Source organism: Medicago sativa, chromosome 8, assembly GCF_051527215.1.
Source record: "Medicago sativa cultivar Bolivia chromosome 8, Bolivia_mono, whole genome shotgun sequence".
NCBI lineage: Eukaryota > Viridiplantae > Streptophyta > Magnoliopsida > Fabales > Fabaceae > Medicago > Medicago sativa.
The window spans coordinates 66,890,544-66,912,034 of NC_140756.1; the positions used below are offsets into that span (position 1 = coordinate 66,890,544).

At 34.2% G+C, this 21,491-nt stretch overlaps 2 protein-coding genes across 2 annotated transcripts; one reads left to right on the top strand and one right to left on the bottom strand.

Annotated features, from left to right (window-relative positions):
* The first annotated feature begins 4,924 nt into the window (after positions 1-4,924).
* On the top strand, positions 4,925-10,372 carry LOC146900720 (uncharacterized). Its single transcript, XM_085739029.1, has 11 exons — positions 4,925-5,178; positions 6,005-7,356; positions 7,443-7,532; positions 7,619-8,083; positions 8,455-8,569; positions 8,653-8,829; positions 8,947-9,407; positions 9,526-9,616; positions 9,695-9,747; positions 9,832-9,919; positions 10,009-10,372. Exons 1-10 carry the CDS (start codon positions 5,010-5,012, stop codon positions 9,901-9,903), a joined length of 3,045 nt encoding a protein of 1,014 aa, XP_085595155.1. The 5' UTR covers positions 4,925-5,009; the 3' UTR covers positions 9,904-9,919; positions 10,009-10,372.
* A 5,124-nt stretch (positions 10,373-15,496) lies between these two features.
* VND1 (vascular related NAC-domain protein 1) lies at positions 15,497-19,582 on the bottom strand. The gene is made up of 3 exons (XM_085739032.1): positions 19,146-19,582; positions 18,376-18,647; positions 15,497-16,384 (listed from the first exon to the last, which is right to left on the bottom strand). Exons 1-3 carry the CDS (start codon positions 19,300-19,302, stop codon positions 15,821-15,823), a joined length of 993 nt encoding a protein of 330 aa, XP_085595158.1. The 5' UTR covers positions 19,303-19,582; the 3' UTR covers positions 15,497-15,820.
* Between the last annotated feature and the right edge of the window lie 1,909 nt (positions 19,583-21,491).

Below are 21,491 nucleotides of genomic sequence, written 5' to 3' on the forward strand. Positions count from 1 at the left end.
TATGAATATCATACAATACAACTAAATTACGAAGAAGGAAACATGCTTAACGAAGAGACAATTCAAAATGAGAATATACAAATATAGTACAAAAAGATACGGCTTTTCTCAATGAGACTTGGGCAAACATTTTAGAAAACGAAGAGGTTGAAGCTAGATTACTAAGTGAACTAGAAAAGGAACCAGTTGAACAACTCTAGGTTTTCATTTAGTAACCTTAAGAAACACGAATAAGAAACAAAAAGTGCCAACTTTGGTTAATAAAAAGAAATATTAAACCAGGTTAAAGGTTGGTACATCCAAACCTTTTAAATGAGATGCAGCTTTTGGAGCACAAGGGGTATTCTCAACACCCACTTTTAGCACTGAATAGGCTTATTACTACTTATATGACCTGTGTTATTTTGATTGCAAAAACATGGATAAATTTTTCTTCTTTCTCTAGTTTTTGGTTGAATATTTTAGGCTTAAAATTATTCTCTATGAACAATGGAAATAACCTCAGGTGTTTATGTTGAGTTTCTTTAAATCCTACCATCATTGCTTCTCATGATCAATTTGTTTTTTTTACTTTATCTAATAATAGTTCGATCTTTGAAATGACTTAAATCCATGACGCCTAAGGTTGAAGAGGGCGAGGAATGGTCGCCAGTGCATGTGACATGTGCAATGAGCAGTTCCTGACATGATTCTAGGCAAGGGGCATGTGAATGAATGAACCAAATCACATCAGAATGAGAGGGATCCTGATGTCGTGTAGGCATAGAACTATACAAGTGTAAAAAGGCCTATATTGATTGATTGTTGCTATTTATACCAACAAGATGCCTTTATTTTCAATAGCCCAATGGATAAGAACTCCATAGTCGTGCTTTCCTTGGAGTAATATTTAGACAGGTGACCTTATGGGAAGTTTCCCTGAAAGTGTGTGGCTGAGGACAAAACACGCTGAAAGAACTCATGCTAGTTTATAGGGTCAGCCGACAATACTAAAAGCAGTGGGGTATTACACAATATATGCCTCCACCTGTTATGTTAGGATAAAACTTATGTGAAGTAGTTGTCAATTCTTCATCATATCCTTTGGTGCTTATTTGATGACTTTAACACTATCTCAGTGGCTCATGAACACCTGCTAAGCTTTCTACGAATGAATTATTTTCTTGGTCTAATTATGATGATTTGTTGCATCTGTTTGCTGGAGGTGCTCATTTCACTTGGTCTAATGGTAAAAAGGCCTACATTTTCAGTAGCCCAATGGATGCTTTTATTTTCAACAATATGCTTTTATTTTCAGTAGCCCAGTGGATAAGAACTCCATAGTCGTGCTTACCTTGGAGTAATATTTGGACAGGTGGCCTTATGAAAAGTTTCCTTGAAAGTGTGTTGGTAAGGACAAAACACGCTGAAAGAACTCATGCTAGTTTATGGGGTCAGCGGACAATCCTAAATGCAGTGGGGTTGAACTGTGTTGAATGTTTCAAACTTTTTCTAAGTGTTTCGCAAGTTTAGAGTCTGAACAGGGTTCAGAGTATGAATGGAGTGGATAAAAACAAACAAAAAGATATATATATATATATATATATATATATATATATATATATATATATATATAGAGAGAGAGAGAGAGAGAGAGAGAGAGAGAGAGAGAGAGAGAGAGATAGACAAACACACATGAATTTACACTAGTTCATCTCACAAACCGATAGTAGTCTAGTCACCTTTAAGGGATTTCACCATGATCACTACTTATTACAAATGCTCAAGCACACAAGCAAGAGACTTTTAAATGCTCAATCACAACTGAAAGAGACTTATGCAATCTAACTTAATCAAATAAAATATTGTTTGGTTTTCACACTTGATATACAATCAGAGGAGTAAACAATTACAAAATGGAGTAGACTCTAAAGATCTGGAATTTCTAAGATATGAACTTAGTGAGAAATTCTTAAGTGTTTGTGCGTTTTTGAATTTGACAAAGTAAGAGCACAATTTAAAATTGTAGAGTCTTGTTAAGTTTTTCAAGTCTTCAGCTCCTTGTATATGCAAGGATAATGAGAGACGTTGGAGAGTTCCTGCACATTAAGAGTCGTTGAGAAACATCAAATCAAAGACGTTGGAATGTTGTCTGATAAGGTTAATGGCGTTTAAAAAGACATTTGAAAACCATTGTTGCAAATATAATTATCCGTTTCATTTCTTTTGTCCTTGAATTTTACTTAGCACGTGATTCAGAAGAGGACAAACTGTACTATCTGAAAGTGACACCTTCAGAAGAAGGCAAAGTCTGACGTGTCCTTTAGAGTATTCTATTCTTCAGATTCTGATGACCTTCGTAGCCTGATCTGCAACAGCCTCTGAGTGCAACTCTTCTTCTGATCCAAAATGTTGACTTCTGGTTGACATTCCTTCAGATATACTACCAAGTCTTTTAGCTTCTATTGTGCTTCTGATGCTCATATATATGTTTAGGCCTTCTTAAATTTTAATCTACATTCCTGCACACTTAAATACATATTAGCACACCCAATTGTTCTTTAATACTTTGTTATTATCAAAGCTTTACAGACATTGTACAAATCCAATTTTGTTCCAACAAATATCGTTGTTGTGATTCCAAAAAAAAATTTAATACCTCTTTTTAAGCAAAAAAAAAAATAATACTTTTGAAAAATATACCTTTTGAATAAACTTAAATCAAGATTTTGATTGTGATATGACCCATGATGACATTTTGAAAGTGCTTATACATGAAAAATGAAATTAACATGAGATGAGATATTAATTATATCAGTGACCTTCCCAAGTTGAGGAAAACACAATCTTGCTACTGAACATTTTTTTTATTAAAACATAAATAAGAATTTATATACAATCAATTCCAAAATCACCCGTTAGATATTCAGCGAGTTCCCCTAAAACAAAAGATATTTTATGAGTATGTTTTGATACTTTCACTTTTATAATTCATTAGGGTAAAAACCCACCTAGGGTTGAGCACAACAACCAGATCTAACCGAACACGTAGAAACTGGAGGCATGTTTTGGGCTACGGTCGGGTGCATACCGTTGGAGCAAGTCCACTTGTGAACATATTCAGGTCCATGTGGGTGTATATGGTCGAGCCCGGTTTTGATAAAACTCAAACCACTCTAGCTGAACCCGACAACATATGGACATAAAATAATCCTAGTATATATATATATAATTTTACTGGTATTGCTCCGTTTCCACCACCAACACACATTTAGTACTAAATTAAAGTCTCAAACCCTACTTTCTCCGATATCCATCTTCATGCTCTCGTCTCAAACTCAAAATAAAAACACAGTACCCTTAAATTTCCAATTCCCCTAGTCTATCATCACTTCTCTTAAACCGATCATTATCGCATGACACCCACCCCTTTTGTAAATATACTGAAACTTTTGTTCTTTTTCTCTTCTTTGTCCCTTGATTTCAAAATCGAAACATGATATCTCTCAATCTTGATTATGTTTCATCCCCCACCTCTCAAGATGCGCCATTTTCTTTAGATCTAGCAAGTTTGCTACCTTTGATTCAAGACTACCTATTACAAAAGTTTTGCCATATCTGTCCAAGATCAGACTTTTTCATTGAAGAAATCATGATTTTAGTTACTTGGAAACAATGATGAAGGGGATATGCGTTACTGTTGTATAGTTGAAATTGCTTATGGATTTGATAAGGTATATTGATTATTGATGTTTTTTTTTTTACGACATTTTCTTTATTCAGAAAGATTTTGGTTAGTTTTTACTCACAAGTTGTTGTTTTTTACTATTACGAGATTATCACTGTGTTTGGGTTTGGTTAGGATTTTTTTCCTCACTTGTTCAGTTTTTTTTTTATTACATACCACTAACCGTACAAAACCTCCCGCCAAACCGCTCAACCACACAAACCACTACCCGACCAATCTGATGCTACAAACGGTCGGAAATGGTTGAGATATTCACCTATTCGGTTATGTTCGATTTTGTGATTTTTGGCCTGAAATCGACCAAACCCGTCAAATGCTCTACCCTAAACCCACCTCATATGTATAATGATTTATCCACTGCAAAACATCTTGAGGTCCTCAAACGTGAGAAAATCGAGAACCTAGTAAAAAGCCGACGAGGCTACTTAAACGTATACATGTCTAACTGGCAAGCACAACGATCGTTAACTCCGAGAATTGACTTTCCTCACTTTCCACACGTTACCGCTTGGGACAAAACATAAAGTCTGACTAGATAGAAAAGACCTCATATATATATATATATATATATATATATATATATATATATATATATATATATATATAGTCACACACACATGAAACTTTCATGCACATATGCATGTCTGAAACTATCAATCTAAATTCATAACGTTGAATATTAACATCTAACAGACAAGTAAGAAATTCCAATTTCTCATATCATCCACATTACGCAATTTATTCCAATTTGTACTATACTTCCAATCACATCAATCATCAAAATCCTCTAACAACAATTGCAAAACATCAAGTATATAAGTAGAGTCTTGAAGATGCAAACATTAGCTTCACCGATGAACCATATCTTTCAGGAGATTAACCTTTTCTATGTCTTGCAATTCTTTAAAAGTTTTATAAATTGGAATAAATGATAACGATTAAGAACATTCACTTTTTAATATTCATTCTCTTAGATTTTTTTTTTTTGAAGGATTCATTCTCTTAGATGAAATCTAGTATGTTCCCCCACCTATCGATTGTATTTTCAAAGCGTGGAGTCCAACACGTTCATAGATAAGAGAGTGAATGTAAACATGTTGTCAACGCTATTAATATACTTGTCAAACCAAAGAAACGACGTCGTTTTCGTGTGCAAATCCGGTTTATTTATCTCACTTCGCACCTCCTTTTCATTCCAGAAAATCTCAACGTACAACAAACCAGTAACCTTCACTTCACTTTGGATACACACCTTCAAATCTCATTCAATTGAATATTCCTCATGAGAACTCGAAATGCTGATTCATCTTCCAAATCCACAACCCCTAAGAAAACACCGCCGGCGAGAAAATCCGCCGGAGAATCTCCCGCCGCAAAACGCACTCCTCCTTCAAAACCCAAAAACGCTAAGAAGACGGAAGCATCGCCCGCAACCGATCCAGATCAATCTCGTAAGTTCTTATTTTTCCCTCTCTCTTTCGTTTCTGAAATTCTCTCGATGAAAATCAACTATGACGTATTGATTTGGTTTTCTGAAGTAATTGTAGTAGCTTGTATGAAATTAGGAATCAATGAATCTTCTCATGCAGTGAAATTTATGATGAACTTGTTAGGTTGAAATTTGGTGTCTATCTCTATAAATATTCATGATAAGCGCTTATGTATAAGCTAGCATACGCTAATTTTAAAGCAAAAGATAAAATAATGTTACACTGTTTTTGTATATACGATAAGTTGTTTTTACAGGGACTGTTTGGATTGGCTTATTTTTTAGCTTATGAAAACTAGTTTATGCAAACAAATAAGCTTTTATGTTAATTTATAAGTTTTCACTAACGGAATTTGTATCTTCTTAAGCTGTGTTTTCATAAACTAACTTGACAAGCTTATGAATAATACATAAAAGCTTATTTATTTGCATAAGCTCAAAAATAAGTCAATCCAAACAGGGCCATAAGCTATATTGGAGAAATTATGAAATCAAGCTCAAATAAGCTATATTGGAAAGCTTATGAAAATTGTCATAAGCTGTTTTCATAAGTTCTCCCATACAATCTCACAAAACTTATATCGTTATATAAGCTCAAATAAGTCAATCCAAACATGGCCTTAGTTGCTCCGTACTCAATACTGAAGAAATAGACCTAAAATTTATACATGAGATGATTTACTCCCTTGTATTGCATAATTATGGTATTTTCGTGTTTTTAGTTTTGATCCGTAGTAGTATAGAGGATTGTTTTTTGTTTTAGTATATGTTCTTTGATTGTGTAACAGAGAAGAAGAAATTATTAGCTAGTGCTACCACTACAAAATCTGGGAAGTGGAAATCACCGGGGAAACCGCGAACAAAAGTGGTTGCCGTCACTCCGAATTTGGAAGAGAAATTGAAGGTAGAAGCTGATGAAACTACAGTTATAGATAAAATAGAAGAAGTTGGAAATGTTAATGACATTGATGCAGATAATATGGAGTTTGAAAAAGAGGGGGAACAGAAGCCGATGGAAGTGGATCAACCTGTTGTTGAAAAAGTTTGTGAATTGGTTGAAAAGGGAAACAGTACAGTAAAGGTTGAACCAATTGTTTCTCAGGATGGTTCGATTTCTTTGAAACGACCAGGTTGCACCCTTGTGGACCTTAATATTTCTGCGGCCGATAATGAAGATTATACTAGTGTGAAGGAGGGAGGGGAAACATTGAAAGAGGAAGAGTTGACTGTACAGGAGGGAGAGAGAGGAAATGAAGAGTTGAAAGCTCATGAGGGAGAGAGAGGAACGGACAAGTTGAAAGCACATGAAGGAGAAAAAGGAACAGACGAGTTGAAAGAACAAGGAGAGAACGGAAAAGAAGAGTTGGACAAAAAAAAAAGCAAGAAAGAAATGGAAGAGTTTAAAGCAGTGGAAGAAGGAGAAGGAAAGGAAGAGATGAAAGAACAGGAAGGAGAGAAAGAAACGAAAGAGTTTAAGATACAGGAAGGAGAAAAAGGAAAGGAAGAGCTGAAAGAACAGGAAGGAGAGAAAGGAAAGGAAGAGTTGAAAGAATCAGTAGAAGATAAAGAAAAAGAAGAGATAAAAGAACATGGAGAGAAAGGAAAGGAAGAGTTAAAAGACGAGGATCTAGAAAACACAAAAGGAAAGGAAACAAACATTATTGGACATGAAGAGCATTCTAGTGTAGAAGTACAAGCCCAGCTGCAAAAAGACGTTGATCCCAAAAATTACGGTGTTGAAGGGGCAAAGAGTGGTGAATCGATAGATCTTGGAGAACAGGAGAGGGTGCAGCTTGAGGATGAGGATCCAGAGGAAGATCCAGAAGAAGACCCAGAAGAAGATCCTGAGGAACCACCCGAAGACACTGAGACATTGGATGAAGAGCATGACGAGCATATGGAATTTGAAGCCATTGCAAAGCAACGACGAATTAGGAAAGAGCATGAGATATTTGTTGGTGGATTGGATCGTGATACTACAGAGGATGATCTGAAAAAGGCTTTTCAGAGGATTGGGGAGGTACTGGAAGTCAGGTTGCATAAAAATTCGTCAACAAGTAAAAATAAGGGCTATGGTGTTGTGAGGTTTGCTAATAAGGAGCATGCAAAGAAAGCTTTGTCTGAAATGAAGAACCCTGTTGTACGTTTCTGTTCTTATTCTTAATTTCCTTGATGTTGTGCTCCTGAGTCCTTGCATTGTTGTTTGACCTCCCATTTTTTTTACAGATACGTGGAAAACGATGTGGCACTTCACCTAGTGAGGATAATGACACATTATTCTTGGGAAATATTTGCAATACATGGACAAAAGAAGCTGTAAGTGTCCAGTAGTTCTTCTTCTGTTGCTTATACTTTACTAGCCTGGTTTGTTATCTCATGTGTTTTGAATATATGGGTTACAGGTTAAACAGAAGCTGAAGGATTATGGTGTAGAAGGGGTTGAAAACATTACACTCGTACCAGATGTTCAACATGAAGGCTTGAGCCGGAGTTTTGCTTTCCTTGAGTTTTCTTGTCATGCTGATGCCATGCTCGCATATAAGAGACTTCAAAAGCCTGATGTCATCTTTGGTCATGCCGAGCGAACTGCTAAGGTAGCCTTTGCTGAACCAATACGTGAACCAGACCCAGAGATAATGGCACAAGTGAAGTCTGTGTTTATTAATGGTCTACCTCTTCACTGGGACGAAGATCATGTGAGGGAGCATCTGAAATCTTACGGTGAGATTGTAAAAATTGTGTTGGCGAGGAAAATGTCCACATCTAAGAGGAAGGATTACGGATTCGTGGATTTTTCTACACATGAAGCTGCTTTAGCTTGTGTTGATGGTGTAAATAAATCAGAATTGGGAGATGGGACATCAAAGGTATATAATCTTTTGCCTTCACTGTGCTTTTTATATTTTAAAGGAGTTATTCTCTTGTTTCCTTTGCTTTCGCTGCTGTGTTTTATTTTAAAGAATTTTCAGTAACATGGGGAAAATTGAAATGCTATTAATTTTAATTGCCTTTTTTTTTTTTTTTAATAATAATAGAGGATTGAAAAGGAACTTCCACTTAATTGACATCCCTTCCCTCTTCCCCCTATTTCTTCCTCGAAAATTTGATTTCCATCACCATAACTGTCTGTTGGGCTTAACTTTTGTATCTAGTAATTCATTTTCATTTTGTTTTGTCCTGATCTGGTTGGCTTATTATTTTGTTAAATAAAGCTCATAATTTTTGCCAATTTTTTCAGATAAAATTGAGAGCTAGGCTTTCAAACCCTTTGCCTAAAACGCAGGCTGTCAAGGGCGACATGTGTGGTGGCCTTCGTATTGGTCAGGCTAGGAGTGAAGCCTACCCAAGATCCGGTAAATAAATCTTTCTCCTCCAATTAACTTGAAACCGTATCTTTTTGACATCAATTTGAATTATCCAAACACAATTTTTACAGAAAGGGGTTTTGGGCGAGGGCGGGGAAGACAGCCCTTCAACAACAGGGGAAATTTCAGCAGGGGCAGGAGTTTCTATCATCATGGGGGGCGCGGTCAAATCAGAAGAATGGGTTTTTGGGACGAACCTGATTTTAGTATGCATCCGGGTTTCCATCAGCGGCAATTTGGTCCACAAGGTCGTTTGCTGAGCTTCTAGCATATTTTGAGTTGTAGTCTCTTACAAAATTACGATATATTAATGCATTGATGTGATTTTTTTAATGATCTAAATATTTTACTGTAATGTCAAGCAGGACCTATGAGGGGCGGGCATTATGCAGCTAGTCGAGGTGGCGCTCCTTTTGCAGGTCCATCTAGACATTATCATGATAGAGCATGGTATGGTATCCCTGACGGAGGCCCCATTGAGCCTATTCCTCCAAGAAGGCCCTACTCTCCAGGTGGACAGTTTTATGGTATCCCTGATGGAGGCCCCGTTGAGCCTATTCCTCCAAGAAGGCCCTACTCTCCAGGTGGACAGTTTTATGGTATCCCTGATGGAGGCCCTGGTGAGCCTATTCCTCCAAGAAGGCCCTACTCTCCAGGAGGGCAGTTTTATGGTATGCCTGGTGGAGGCCCTGGTGAGCCTATTCCTCTAAGAAGGCCCTACTCTCCAGGTGGACAGTTTGACATGCCTTTTATGGGAAGGCATGTTGATGATCCATATCTATATGATGACAATATGCGTGGAATCAAACGCCCATTTTATATGACTGTAAGATTTAGTTTTGTTTTGTTTTTACTTGTGTGTATTGTTGTATTCCCATACAAATTTGTTTTAACCCGAAAGACACCTGGAAAATACTAATTAGTTTCATTTGTATGTTTTTTAGGACCCTGAACCTGATTACATCGAGCCTAATAGATATCGCCCCCCATTTGATTATGCCGATCCATCTGTATTTCACGGAACTCGACATCATGGTCTAAACTTTGCCTCATTTTTCTTTCTTACTTACTGATTGTATGGTTGTATTCTTGATAATGCTTTTTGATATATAGATTATGCCGGTGCTGGCAGAGGACAGTTCCCCCCGGACTATTATGGTTCTGACGTGAGTGAATGCTATTTAACTTATCTTTATTTTTCACATTTATAATTGTAAAATTAGTGATGTGTTGTGATATTCATGTTGCAGCATGGTGGTGGAGGTCCATATCCATCTTTTTATGGGGGTGATGGCCCACATGGACACAGATACTATTATTAGTGCGAAGAACCTTCTGGTAAGGATTATTTTCATGAGTTTTATATTTTAATTTGCTGCAGTGGATATTTTTCCTAATATTTTGTTTCATTTCAATCATATGTTTAGGTGGATCTGGAACAAACGGATCGACATCTTCAATTAGGAGCACGCGACTTCTCAAATATACAAATTTGAAGTTGCTTTTTTATTTTATTTTATATATACCTCCCTGTTATTCCTGCTCCATCTGTTTTGTTTCTATTTATCTATTATAGATCATAAAGGGGGGTATAGACTAAGCCATTTAATCTGTGTGGGATAGGTTGCCTCTCAGGTCTTGGAGAAGAAGGTATACATATAAGATTGTGGAATGGGTTAGATTTCCTTTGTTGACTTGGGTATGATATGATCAGGGACTTGTTTATGAGGTTGCTTTGTTAATGTACACTATACTTTATGATCAATCAAGTATCATTTTGATGATTGGAAACTGGAAAGTTTATAGGACTACCAGAAGCAAAATCTTCCAGGTGATAGATTATCTTTTAAGTGATAGAGAAGGAATGATATTTGAATATTGCATATGGTGAGGCTCTTGCAGTTCTTATGAAGGATCTGGAGAATTTACTTATTTTATGATTAGGAGCTATACTTTGGTCTGACCATAAAGCCTTACCATATTTTTCGAGCTCTTTTGATTGGGTAGGATCCTTTTGAATATTTATTGCCCATACCGAAGCATCCTTTTTTATGGAAAAACCATTTGTTTGTTTATTGAAATTCTGGAAGATAAGGTTGACCTTTAATGGAATGACGTTCATGAATGCTGTTATAGTTATATGGAGAAAACAATCTATTTGATTGATTTGGTTCCTTATGATGCCAAGTAATGGTTAATTTGGGTATACTTGAGGAGATCTCCATTTTATTACTTTCTGGTTTCTGATGTACCATTGGCATCAACTAAGAATGAAATCACTTGGTGTAGAGTGAGAATGTCTGATGGTGCGGGCATCTAAGGATGTATGCACCTTACTGTTTTAATTGTCATTGAAATTTATATTGGATGGTTCTGTAAAGCATTTAGTGAGCTTCTAGGCAAATGGATTTGTTGGAAAAATAATTATTCATCTTGGGATTAAGACTACTAGGTTCTCTCTTTCTGTGTTTTTTTATAGATTTTTTTCTTAGTGAATAGGTAGGTGGTGGGTGCAACATGATAGGAGTAGTACTACTCTGGATCTAGGGCCTGTTTCTTGAATATTAATGACTGTCATGGAAACAGACTCTCTCTGCCTTCCAAATTTGGTGACTAGGGTATATTTAGGAGAGAAATAGTTGATTGAATAAAATTATTTGGATGAGAGATAGTGTTTGGTTAAGAGAGAGACAGTTACAAAGGTAGAGATGATTGAGGGTATAGAATCCCCAGCCCATTCTGTGTCATACTTAAGAGTTCAAGGTGTAATGTGATTTAGTCAGAGATAATAATAATTGTTCAAAAACAGTGAAGGTCACCTAGGAATATGACCTGGACTGTAGATGTACAGTGTGCATAAGCTTTGCTAGTCATACATTCTTTTCTCATTTTTCTTAATGTAGATTTTTCTAGGATTTTCTTCAAGTGCCATAAATTGCTGTTCTCTAGTTTTAGAATACTCGGGCTATGTAAATTATTGAAGAGAGTTAGCATTCCTTGCTTTTAGCTTTTATCTGTCTTTCAACCATATGTTTGTGATGATTTATCAAATTATGTAGCGTGTCGAACTTTGATCAAGACAAGGTGAAATTGCTGTGTTGAAAAATGTATTGAATATACAAGATGCATATTTTTTTGTGTTTTTGTGCCTGTTGATCGCATTTTTTATCAATCTTGTGGGCATATGGCTTATTATTTCCTTGTCCTTTATTTTTCTATGAAATAAATCAAATTCTAGGGTGCTGAAGGAAAACATGTGGTCTGCAGTGGATCATTATTGATAATCAAAAGATCAAGTAGTCATACTAATTTTTATGATGCACAGTTTATAGACGTTTATATTCTTTCTTTCCCACTCCTTGACCACCACTCACTGGTCAACTTCTCCAACCTGCGAGAGCCATTGTCAACCAAGATTTGTGCTTGCAATTTGCACTTGAAGAATGTCGTTAAGATGACAGGAATCACCAGTGGTGGCCTACCCTTGATCGATCCCCTTCCGAAACGTAGTTCATGAGAAATATGTTTATTTACTTTGGAATAAATGTAATGATCAGCAATTTATTCGGTCTGATGCTGCTTGTAATATTTGGTTCGCGTAGTGGCAAATTTAATCATCAATATCAAGTCGGTATGGATATTGAAGAAAGCACTTACAGACACAGTCCATCGAAATGAACGTGAAAAAGAAAATAAAAGAACTGTTATCTAAATTATCAGAATAGTGATGGTTTTTTTTTTTTTTTTGAAGGAGAATAGTGATGGTTGTTAAGTGTTTTTTTAGGCTGCAAAATGATAAAATTTTAATTCAGAAAATGAGTACTCTTTTATACCAACCAAAAAGTAATGAATCCCAGAACAACAAGCGATCCCACATGGCCACACAGTAAACCGGATGGAAGGCCATTCTAAATGGTTGCAGAAGTATATTGTCAAAGAAATAGATAGGCTACATCTCAAAGCTTTATTTAATTCGGAATTCCCACATGAAATTTCATTCACTTGTGTCAAAGAATGGTAGAAAATATTCTAGTCATTTTTGGTCATGCATGCAGACATGTTCAAATGGGACCGGTTGGACCATATTTGGTCCACTTAAGCAGCTACCACCAAAGCTTACCATAGATGATTAATCTCCTTGGAATTGGACGAAAATAATTCTTGCAAGAAAATATGCATATCTATTCTATCAAAAAACTCATATGAACATAAGCAAATATAGTAAGAAACTTAACAATGTAAATATAATTAACAAGGGGCAACAATACACTGATTTTTTCCCTAGAAAAAAATACATTGATTTTTTATTTATAAAAGGTGACAATGCATTGATATAGTAAGTCCTACGAACTTCAAATAAGGTTATAGTTAACAATAGGTTTCAAAAGAAATTAATCATAAAATAAACTTTTCAAGGAAAGGAAAAAGAAGAAAAATCCATCTATTGGATTGGGATGGGAGGGTGACAAAGCATGCCGAGCAAGAGCCATGGTGCACCTTTGAACAACGCATGCTAGACAGCACATGGACCCACCAAAACTCTCACCCATAAGAGGAGATGCGATCATATGAAAAATATAACCGATTCTTTTATTTGCTTCATTTATTGTGCGTCATGAGACAATTTTTTTTATGGGTACAAGCATCGCCTAATTGTTATGAAAATTGTTCTTCTTATCGTTTTTCTCATTTCCTTAATTTAACGTAAGTTAACACACATTCAACATTTTTCAACGTGAGTTAACTCACGCAGACACTTTTAAGATTGGTTCAATAACTTTTTAAGTTGGTTCAACCAATTTTAAAAGTGCCAGAGTAAGTTAACTTCCGCTGAAAAATGCCGAGCGTGAGTTAACTCACATTGAATTAAGAGAATTAACAATTTTAAAAAGGAGAAGAGCAATTTCAATCTTTTATTTAGTGTTGCATCGTTAAGTTTATCAATAGATCTAGTACAAAACTCTTAAAAGAGCGAGCGAAGAATATGGCATCGTTAGTCATAACAAAGAGAACAGGTGTTACAAAGAGAGTGTTCATAACATTTCACTTTAATATTTATTTGTTTGGTTCAATTTCAAGGAGAGAAAATGATGGAATAAGGGGAGATCAAAATCTCTCATAGGTCCACTTTTTGTTTCCCAAAATTTAGAGAATTCGGAGGGGAGGAAAGGGGAGAATATACATGTTATTATAATTTTAATTGCATTGACAAAATTATCTTCATGTTTATTTTAAACAGTTAATTAAGTAAATGATCCTTAAAAATATTCAAATTTTGTTTTTAATCCCTACAAAATAAATTCATATTTTTTAGTTTTTGTACAATTTTCCGTCAGCATTTTTAGCCTCTGTAAAATTTTCAATTAACATTTTTAGTCCTGTAAAGATATAAAATATGCATTGATATGTGTGACTTGGTCATCTGTATCACTTATGGGACGGAGGGAGTAATAAATTAACTTAAGAAGATGCTATTTACACACTAACATAAATATTTTATCGAATTTTTTTGGCTAAAGCGACACTCATTTTGAAACGGAAGGAGTATAATTTACTTATATATTCCTTTTGTGATTGTTGTATTCATAAATTGTCATTTTTATTGAAACTCGAGTCTCTCTCCTCTTTCTATATGAATGTATATTCTCAATAAAGTAGATTTTTTTGGGTAAAGATCCTCTCCATTTGTAATTTGTTCCATTTGTTGCAATTTGGAGAGAGATAGACACAAAAAAATTAATGATGGTGGGATCCACTTAGTGATATGACCCACCACTTATTTTTTTGTGTCTATCTCTCTCCAAATTGCAACAAATGGAATAAATTGCAAATGGAGAGGATCTTAACCCGATTTTTTTAGGGTAAATTGCACTCACCTCTCCAAAGGTTTCTCTAAAAAGCACATATATCCCCTCTAGTTTTAGAAAACACTCACCTTCCCTCCAAACTAACTCAGTTAGCCTAGTATGTCGACGGTTTCTTTCGTAACAACTCTGATTTATTCCATTACAGAATAACTTCACTACAATTGAACATGAAGTTGAAAATGAAGATAAATAAGCGTAAGTGGTGAAATGTTTGAGTTTTATTGGAAAAAGGATTCGGTGTAATGGTGTATTTGGGGCAGATGAATCAATTTCCATCGCGCATAAAAAACGATGGGTTAATTTTGTTTTACATTTTCCATTATAATTCCTTAATTTTGCTTGTATTTATGTTTTTTTTTTCTTCATGTTTGTACATTATTGAGTCCCCAAACAAATTATCAGTCCTCTGTAATGTATAAAAGGAAATTGTTGTTTTGTTGTTGTGATGCAGGAGAGATTATAATTTGGTTATAATCATCACAATTGAATCATACATTTCATTCACTAGTTTGTTTTAACTATTTCTCTAGCTTGATGAATCTGAGGATTTAGGTTGTATTTTGATTGATGAATTGTTTGCGAGTTTAAGGGCTTTTCACATTCATGTTGTACTTCTACATTGTGTAATTTTTCTCAAATTGCCACTGAGATGGAGGTATGAATTTCCAACGCAAGGAGTTGCCATGGTGATAGACATCTAAGCGGACAAAAGCTTCCACTGCATCAATGAAGTTAACTGACAACTGACGGCGTTAACATACAAGGGATGTATATGTTAATTAAAGAAACAAATAAGGGAGGTCAATGTTAATAAACTAGAGGAGGTCTATGTGTTGTTTAAAGAAACCTGAGGGGAGGTAAGTGTAATTTGTCCATTTTTTTAAGACTGAATATGTTTTTGGTCCATACAAATATTCAAAATTTCGTTTTTAGCTCGTATAAAACTTTCCATCAACATTTTTTATCCCTAGAAATCCATGCTAAAGGAAAATGTTACAAGAACTAAAAAAAATCTGATTTTATTTCGTAAGAATTAACATCGAAATAATTATGAATATTTATAGCGACTAAAAATATATTTAATTTTTTTATAGGTAAATATTACCAATGTTTGTAGTTATGGTTGTTTTCGGGGATCGAACACAATCTTCTCCTACAAAACTCTTAGATAAGATAACCCACACTCTTCCACAAATTTATCTCCTCTACAGCAGTTGCATGGGCACCTGCTGTAGATAATCCATACACCCTTTCCACATGCATGTTTTACAAAACCATAATATTATTATATATCATCCTCAAAGCATTCATCAAACATTCATATTCATATAGATACTACAAATGCAACAAAGTTAGTCCCTTCTATATGCATTTAATTTTCAAATACACATATACCAATGTCACAATCTGACCTTGTAGTTAAAAATGAGCTTAACTTGTTCTCTTCATCATCCTTACTACTTTGAAGTAGGAACAATGACATGTCTGAGCTTGTTTCATGCCTATGATCTTCTTGACTCAACTGAGAAGCCACAAACTTGTCAAGATCCCTCCAATCAGTCACTTTCTCTCTTTTGTTGTTGATGTTGAATAATAATCCATTTTGAAATTCATTATTGTTATGTTCTGATATTATTGGCATTGAGTTTTGCCTCTTTGTTAAAGAGGGACTTTCTAGCTGAGGAAGAGGTACCATTTGTTCTGAATGCATGAAGCTTAATAATGTATCTGCTTCTGCTTCTATCTCTTGTTTGTACATGAAATTTTGAGGTGAAATCCTCTGTGGTTGTCTTAAGATGAGGTCAATGGGGTCCACCCTTGAGATGGTGCTACTTGTTTGTTCATCATATAAGTGACCTGGATCCCATCTTTCATTTGTTTTTGCTTGGACACTTGTTTTTTTCTTGAATGCTTTGCACACAACCCAACCTTCTTCCTGCAAGGGAACACTCAATTTAAGTTTGAAAGCTAAAGAGTGATGATTTTCTTGTTTTTTTTCCTTCTTTCCATTTTCTCTAAACTCCTTTTGAATTAAATTTTTTTCTTCTTATAATTTTATGTTCTAGTAATTTTTTGGTTCTAAGTGTCTAGTTCCAAAAAAAAACTTATGATAATTTAAAATTCGATTAAATGATAAGTAAAATACGAGAACAATTGTTTCAACCCGAATTAATTTAAATTCGGGTTCTCCCGAAATATTCACCTTTAAATAAAGTTTTTTTTTGTTTAGTAGCCTAGTGACTGAAGCTCACACATTTTAAATATGGAGAAGTGGGGTATCCGGGATTCCCCGACCTCTGCATATATTATGCAATGTCCCTATCAACTGAGCTAAGGTCACGGGGACCGTTAAATAAAGTTATTAACACTATAATATTTTCTTATAACACAACAAATACATTAATTAGTTTGGTTATAAAATTATTCATTATTATTTAAAATTAAAGACAATAATTGATTAAGTGGAAAACTATGAGTTATAATAATTGAAAAAAATTTAAAAAATAATACGCCTATTGATAAATTTAACACAATTAACTAGATTATTTATCTATTTTTGTTTAAAACTTTTTAAATTGGTCAAAAGAGACTTAAATTTAGAGACGAAGGTATTGTCATATTTGACTTGACTATGTCATCAACTACTTGATTGATGATGTTTTGAATGTGAAAAGGTGAAAGTTCTTTTTATGCGTGTGCCCCCTTTTAATTTTTGCAAAGTTTCAGTCTTTTTGGTACGTACTACTACTAGTAGTCAATCATTAATTAAGTCAAATAAAATACAATCGGCCAATAAAAGGATCATCTAATGAAATGAAAACCATCCTTAAAATGAATAAAAATAAAAGAAGGCTAACATGTAACTCAAATTCTTAAAATACCAAAATTAGATTTTTTTTTTAATGCAAAACTTGAATTCCTGAGAAAAAAACCTTTACCCTTAAAAGGCAATATGTGTGTGTATATATGTGTGGATTGAAATAACTTTCTCCTTTTTTGTCACTCCAATAAAAATACAATACAATCCGTAAAAAAAAGTAAAAAACTAAAAATGCAACACAATATATGTAAAAAAATGGTTTTTTTTCTAGGCTCACCAAATAATTAACATTTAAGAGAGAAAATGTTTTAAATTATTTTATTTTATATAGGTGAGATTCATATAAATTCATTCGTTAGAGAATTAGGAAGAGAAAGAGCTAACATTAATACACTAGAAATCTCAACTAATCAGTTGATCTTGATTAATGGCTGAGATCACTAACTAGAGAGGCCATCCATAATAAAACATTTTAGTTGACATCAAAATTTACAAATCATTTCTATTAAGAAGTACGATTCCTCTCTTCAAAACTCTCTTTAACCTAAAAAATAAAACTAATGATGTGAACGTTTGACAAGAAAAGTCTCTAGCCAAAAAGTAAAAGAAAGATGATAATTTATACGCTTTTGAAAGTATATAGTGACTTTTGACTTCTTTCTGGTGAAAATTCTCAATTACTCCCTAGCAAAAAAGTTTGTACGTACCTTGGTGAATATTATTTACGAATATTGTTAATTAGTGGAAGACCAAAGTTGTACTTTATAGTATTATTACGTTATAAAACGAGTTTAGAGGAGCCAATCAAATGCTTAGACTAAACTATAACATAAGAAAAAGACACATCAAGAGAAGGAAATACTTGAAAGTTGAAAACCCTTTAAATCAAGACTTCTATATCAAACAAAAAAGTAACCATGCTCATTCTCCAACTTATAGAAACATCCTTGTTTTCTTGTCTGAAAAAGGAAAAGACTATAGTGTCTAGAATATCTAATATTTAATTAAGTAATCAAGGGGAATCTATATCCAAAGTTACTAATCAAGTTTGAACTTAATCAACTCAACACATAATATATGGTATGTAAATATATGTATATACTTGCCTGTGGAGGTGCATTTTCAACTGTTTCAAGCCTATATTCATGCATGATCCAATCAGTTTTCTGTCCATTAGGTGCTCTTCCTTTGTAGAAAACCAGTGTCTTCCTCATTCCAATCAGTTTTGTTCGTTCATACACCGACTTATCTCTTCCGGTTGCTTTCCAGAACCCTGCCATTGTAGCTCTATTCGTTCTCGTCCCTGTTGGATATTTCTTATCTTTGTGACTAAAAAAATACCACTCATGTTGCTCCTCATTCCCAATTCTACATCTCTCTGTATACAAAGATCTAAAACCTATCAATATATGTATACTTTTAAACAAGAACACAAAATAGGCTAAAACATAATTAACTGTTAAAACCCTAATCAATAGGGTTGATCAAAGTGTGTATTTTATGCGTTACTCTATAGGATAATCATGTAACACTACACACACAAGATTCAGAAAAGAATTTGCAACTGTGATCTAGATCACAGTATCATATACTACAACGAAAATCAGATACATGACAAAAAATAAAATAATTCGACAAATTTTGTGTCGATAAATTTCCGTCAATATTTCAATTTTTTTTAGTAGATATTTTTTATGTGTCTGCAACTATAATGTAACTACATTTAAATTTGCGTACGCATCAATCATAATCGATTGAAAATCTCTATAGTATCGAGATTGCGATGCAACTACCATCACTATGTTGAACATGGTTTAAAACTTGAACAATATATAGTATGTGTAGTGTATAAAATTTAGTAATATAAGTAATATACCTTGGAGATCCCAGGGTTCAATACGGTATAGATCAATCTCTTTGATAACATCAAGATCAATCTTGTGAGAAGCTACTTTCTTTCTAAGATAATAACCAACAAGCTCTCCATCCGTTGGGTGGAACCGAAATCCAGGTGGGACACATGACTCCATCATAGAAATATATGGTATTATTGCTGCATCAAATTCACCACCACACCATTAATACACTTTCTTCATCATGTATAAATTTTAAGCAGCAAAGAAATAAATCTCTTTGTGTGTGAATATGTATGTAGATAGGTGAGAGATAAAGAGTGTGAGGAGATGATAAGAGATAATATTCAAGTGAAGCAAAAAGCTAAAAAGGCAAAAAAACCAACAAAAAGAAATAATAATAAAAAGCACTCTTATAGTGAAAAAGGTGGCAAGTGTTATGAGAGATAACCATAAGCTCATTTGGTGGTGGTGAGAAAACACAATATATAATAATTAAATTCAAATGGAAAAAAAGGAATAAAAATATATGAGCGCGTGTTAATAAACAAAAAAGAATTATTTGAGAAACAATGATTTTCTTACATGGGTCGGGTTATTAAAAGATAGCTAGAGAGAACAAAATCATGAGAGTTAGGTTTTGGTGAAAAACATGAGGAAATGGAGGTTATAGATGTGTAGTGTTTGTGAAGAGTCCTAAGAAACGGACAAGTAGAGGCTTGTTTTAATGATGTTGTCTTGTGTTAGTGAATGGAAGGAATGATTCATCAAGAACGGGGTTACCTAATCCACGTTACTGTTAATAATTATACATATATATTCACAAACAATCACAATATTAAAATCTGCATTTAGATAATTAAATGTGTGTGTTAAGCTCAAAATCACAAGGTGTGATTAAAACTACTTAAGTAACCACCAACGGGGTTGTATGTAGGGGAAGATGATAGACTCCTACAATCGAAGTCTCATTTGTAACTATAACAATTGCTAGTTAGAACAAAATGAACCACCAACTTTCTTTAACATTTCATTCTTCCAGACATCCTTCATATGTAATTTTTTTTTTGGGAAAATTTGGTGTGACTATATAGTCACACCATGCCATATGTGGATCCTCCCGTGCCTACAACGTGACAAATCAATGTTTGAATTATGATTAAAAGATATGCCCATATTTAATTTCGATGGTGGCTCAAATAAAATCACCTCTAACAAAGTGAATCTACTTAGAGTAAAGAGTTGGTAATATGAATCTCCTTAAAAAAATAGGTAAATGCTAACTTGTGCCCTCATGGGTACATGTTAAGAAATTCATTATAGAAATACGTTACTATGCAAAGTTACTCTTTTAGGTTGCTATGTGATTTAGGACCATGAAATACAACTAAGTTTTTTCTGTTATAAAAATAGATAATGCTAGCTGGTACACTAAACAAGTGATTTAGGACCATTTGTTAAGGAAGTAAAAGAAAATTGTGTAAAAAAAAAACGTTATTTTTCTATTTTTAAAGAATTTACTATACAACTTTCAAATCATTAGTATATTATAATGAATAGTGTAATGACAATGGTTATCCTTATTTCAAAAATAAAAACTCATTTTAGTCCTTATAATTTTTTAGGGGCCATGACAAAAAATAATACCTAATTAGTTTTTCACTTTTTTATATAAAAACTCTCAATTTAACCAATAAAGTGGACTACAATTTGTTCCCATATATATGTAAATGTGAAGGGCTAATTTGGTGAAAGACCAAGAATGATTTTCTAGTCTTTTTTTTTTTTTTTTTCTTTTTCCAATAAATATTGGGGAATTAGTCACTTTAGTCCCTGAATGGGGAACTATTCGTCAATTTAGTCCCTGAATACAGATAATATGCAAAACAGTCCCTGCATGGTCAATTTCAGGGACTAAAGTGACTAACGAAGTCTACATTCAGGGACTAAATTGACTAACGGAGTCTGCATTCAGGGACTAAATTGACTAACAAAGTCTACATTCAGGGACTATTTTGCAATTTATCTGCATTCAGGGACTAAATTGACGAATCGTTCCCCATTCAGGGACTAAAGTGACTAATTCCCCAATAAATATTGGGAGAAGGGCGTGGTGTTGGTGGGATGACGTTATCACAATAGGGGCACGCGTATATCTCGAAAGGGAAACAAAAAGAAAAAGAAAGTGATGAAAAAGGTAACTGTTATGTTAGCCACTTAACCAAAGTTTGTGTCTCATTCAGGAACCTGGGACTCTGACTCTCCTGTCTTTTTGTCTAGAATTTTCATAGCATTTCTGACCCTCTTTAATTCCTTCACAGGACTATCACAAAACACTTGAAAAATGGTTATGAAATTTTCTAGAAATG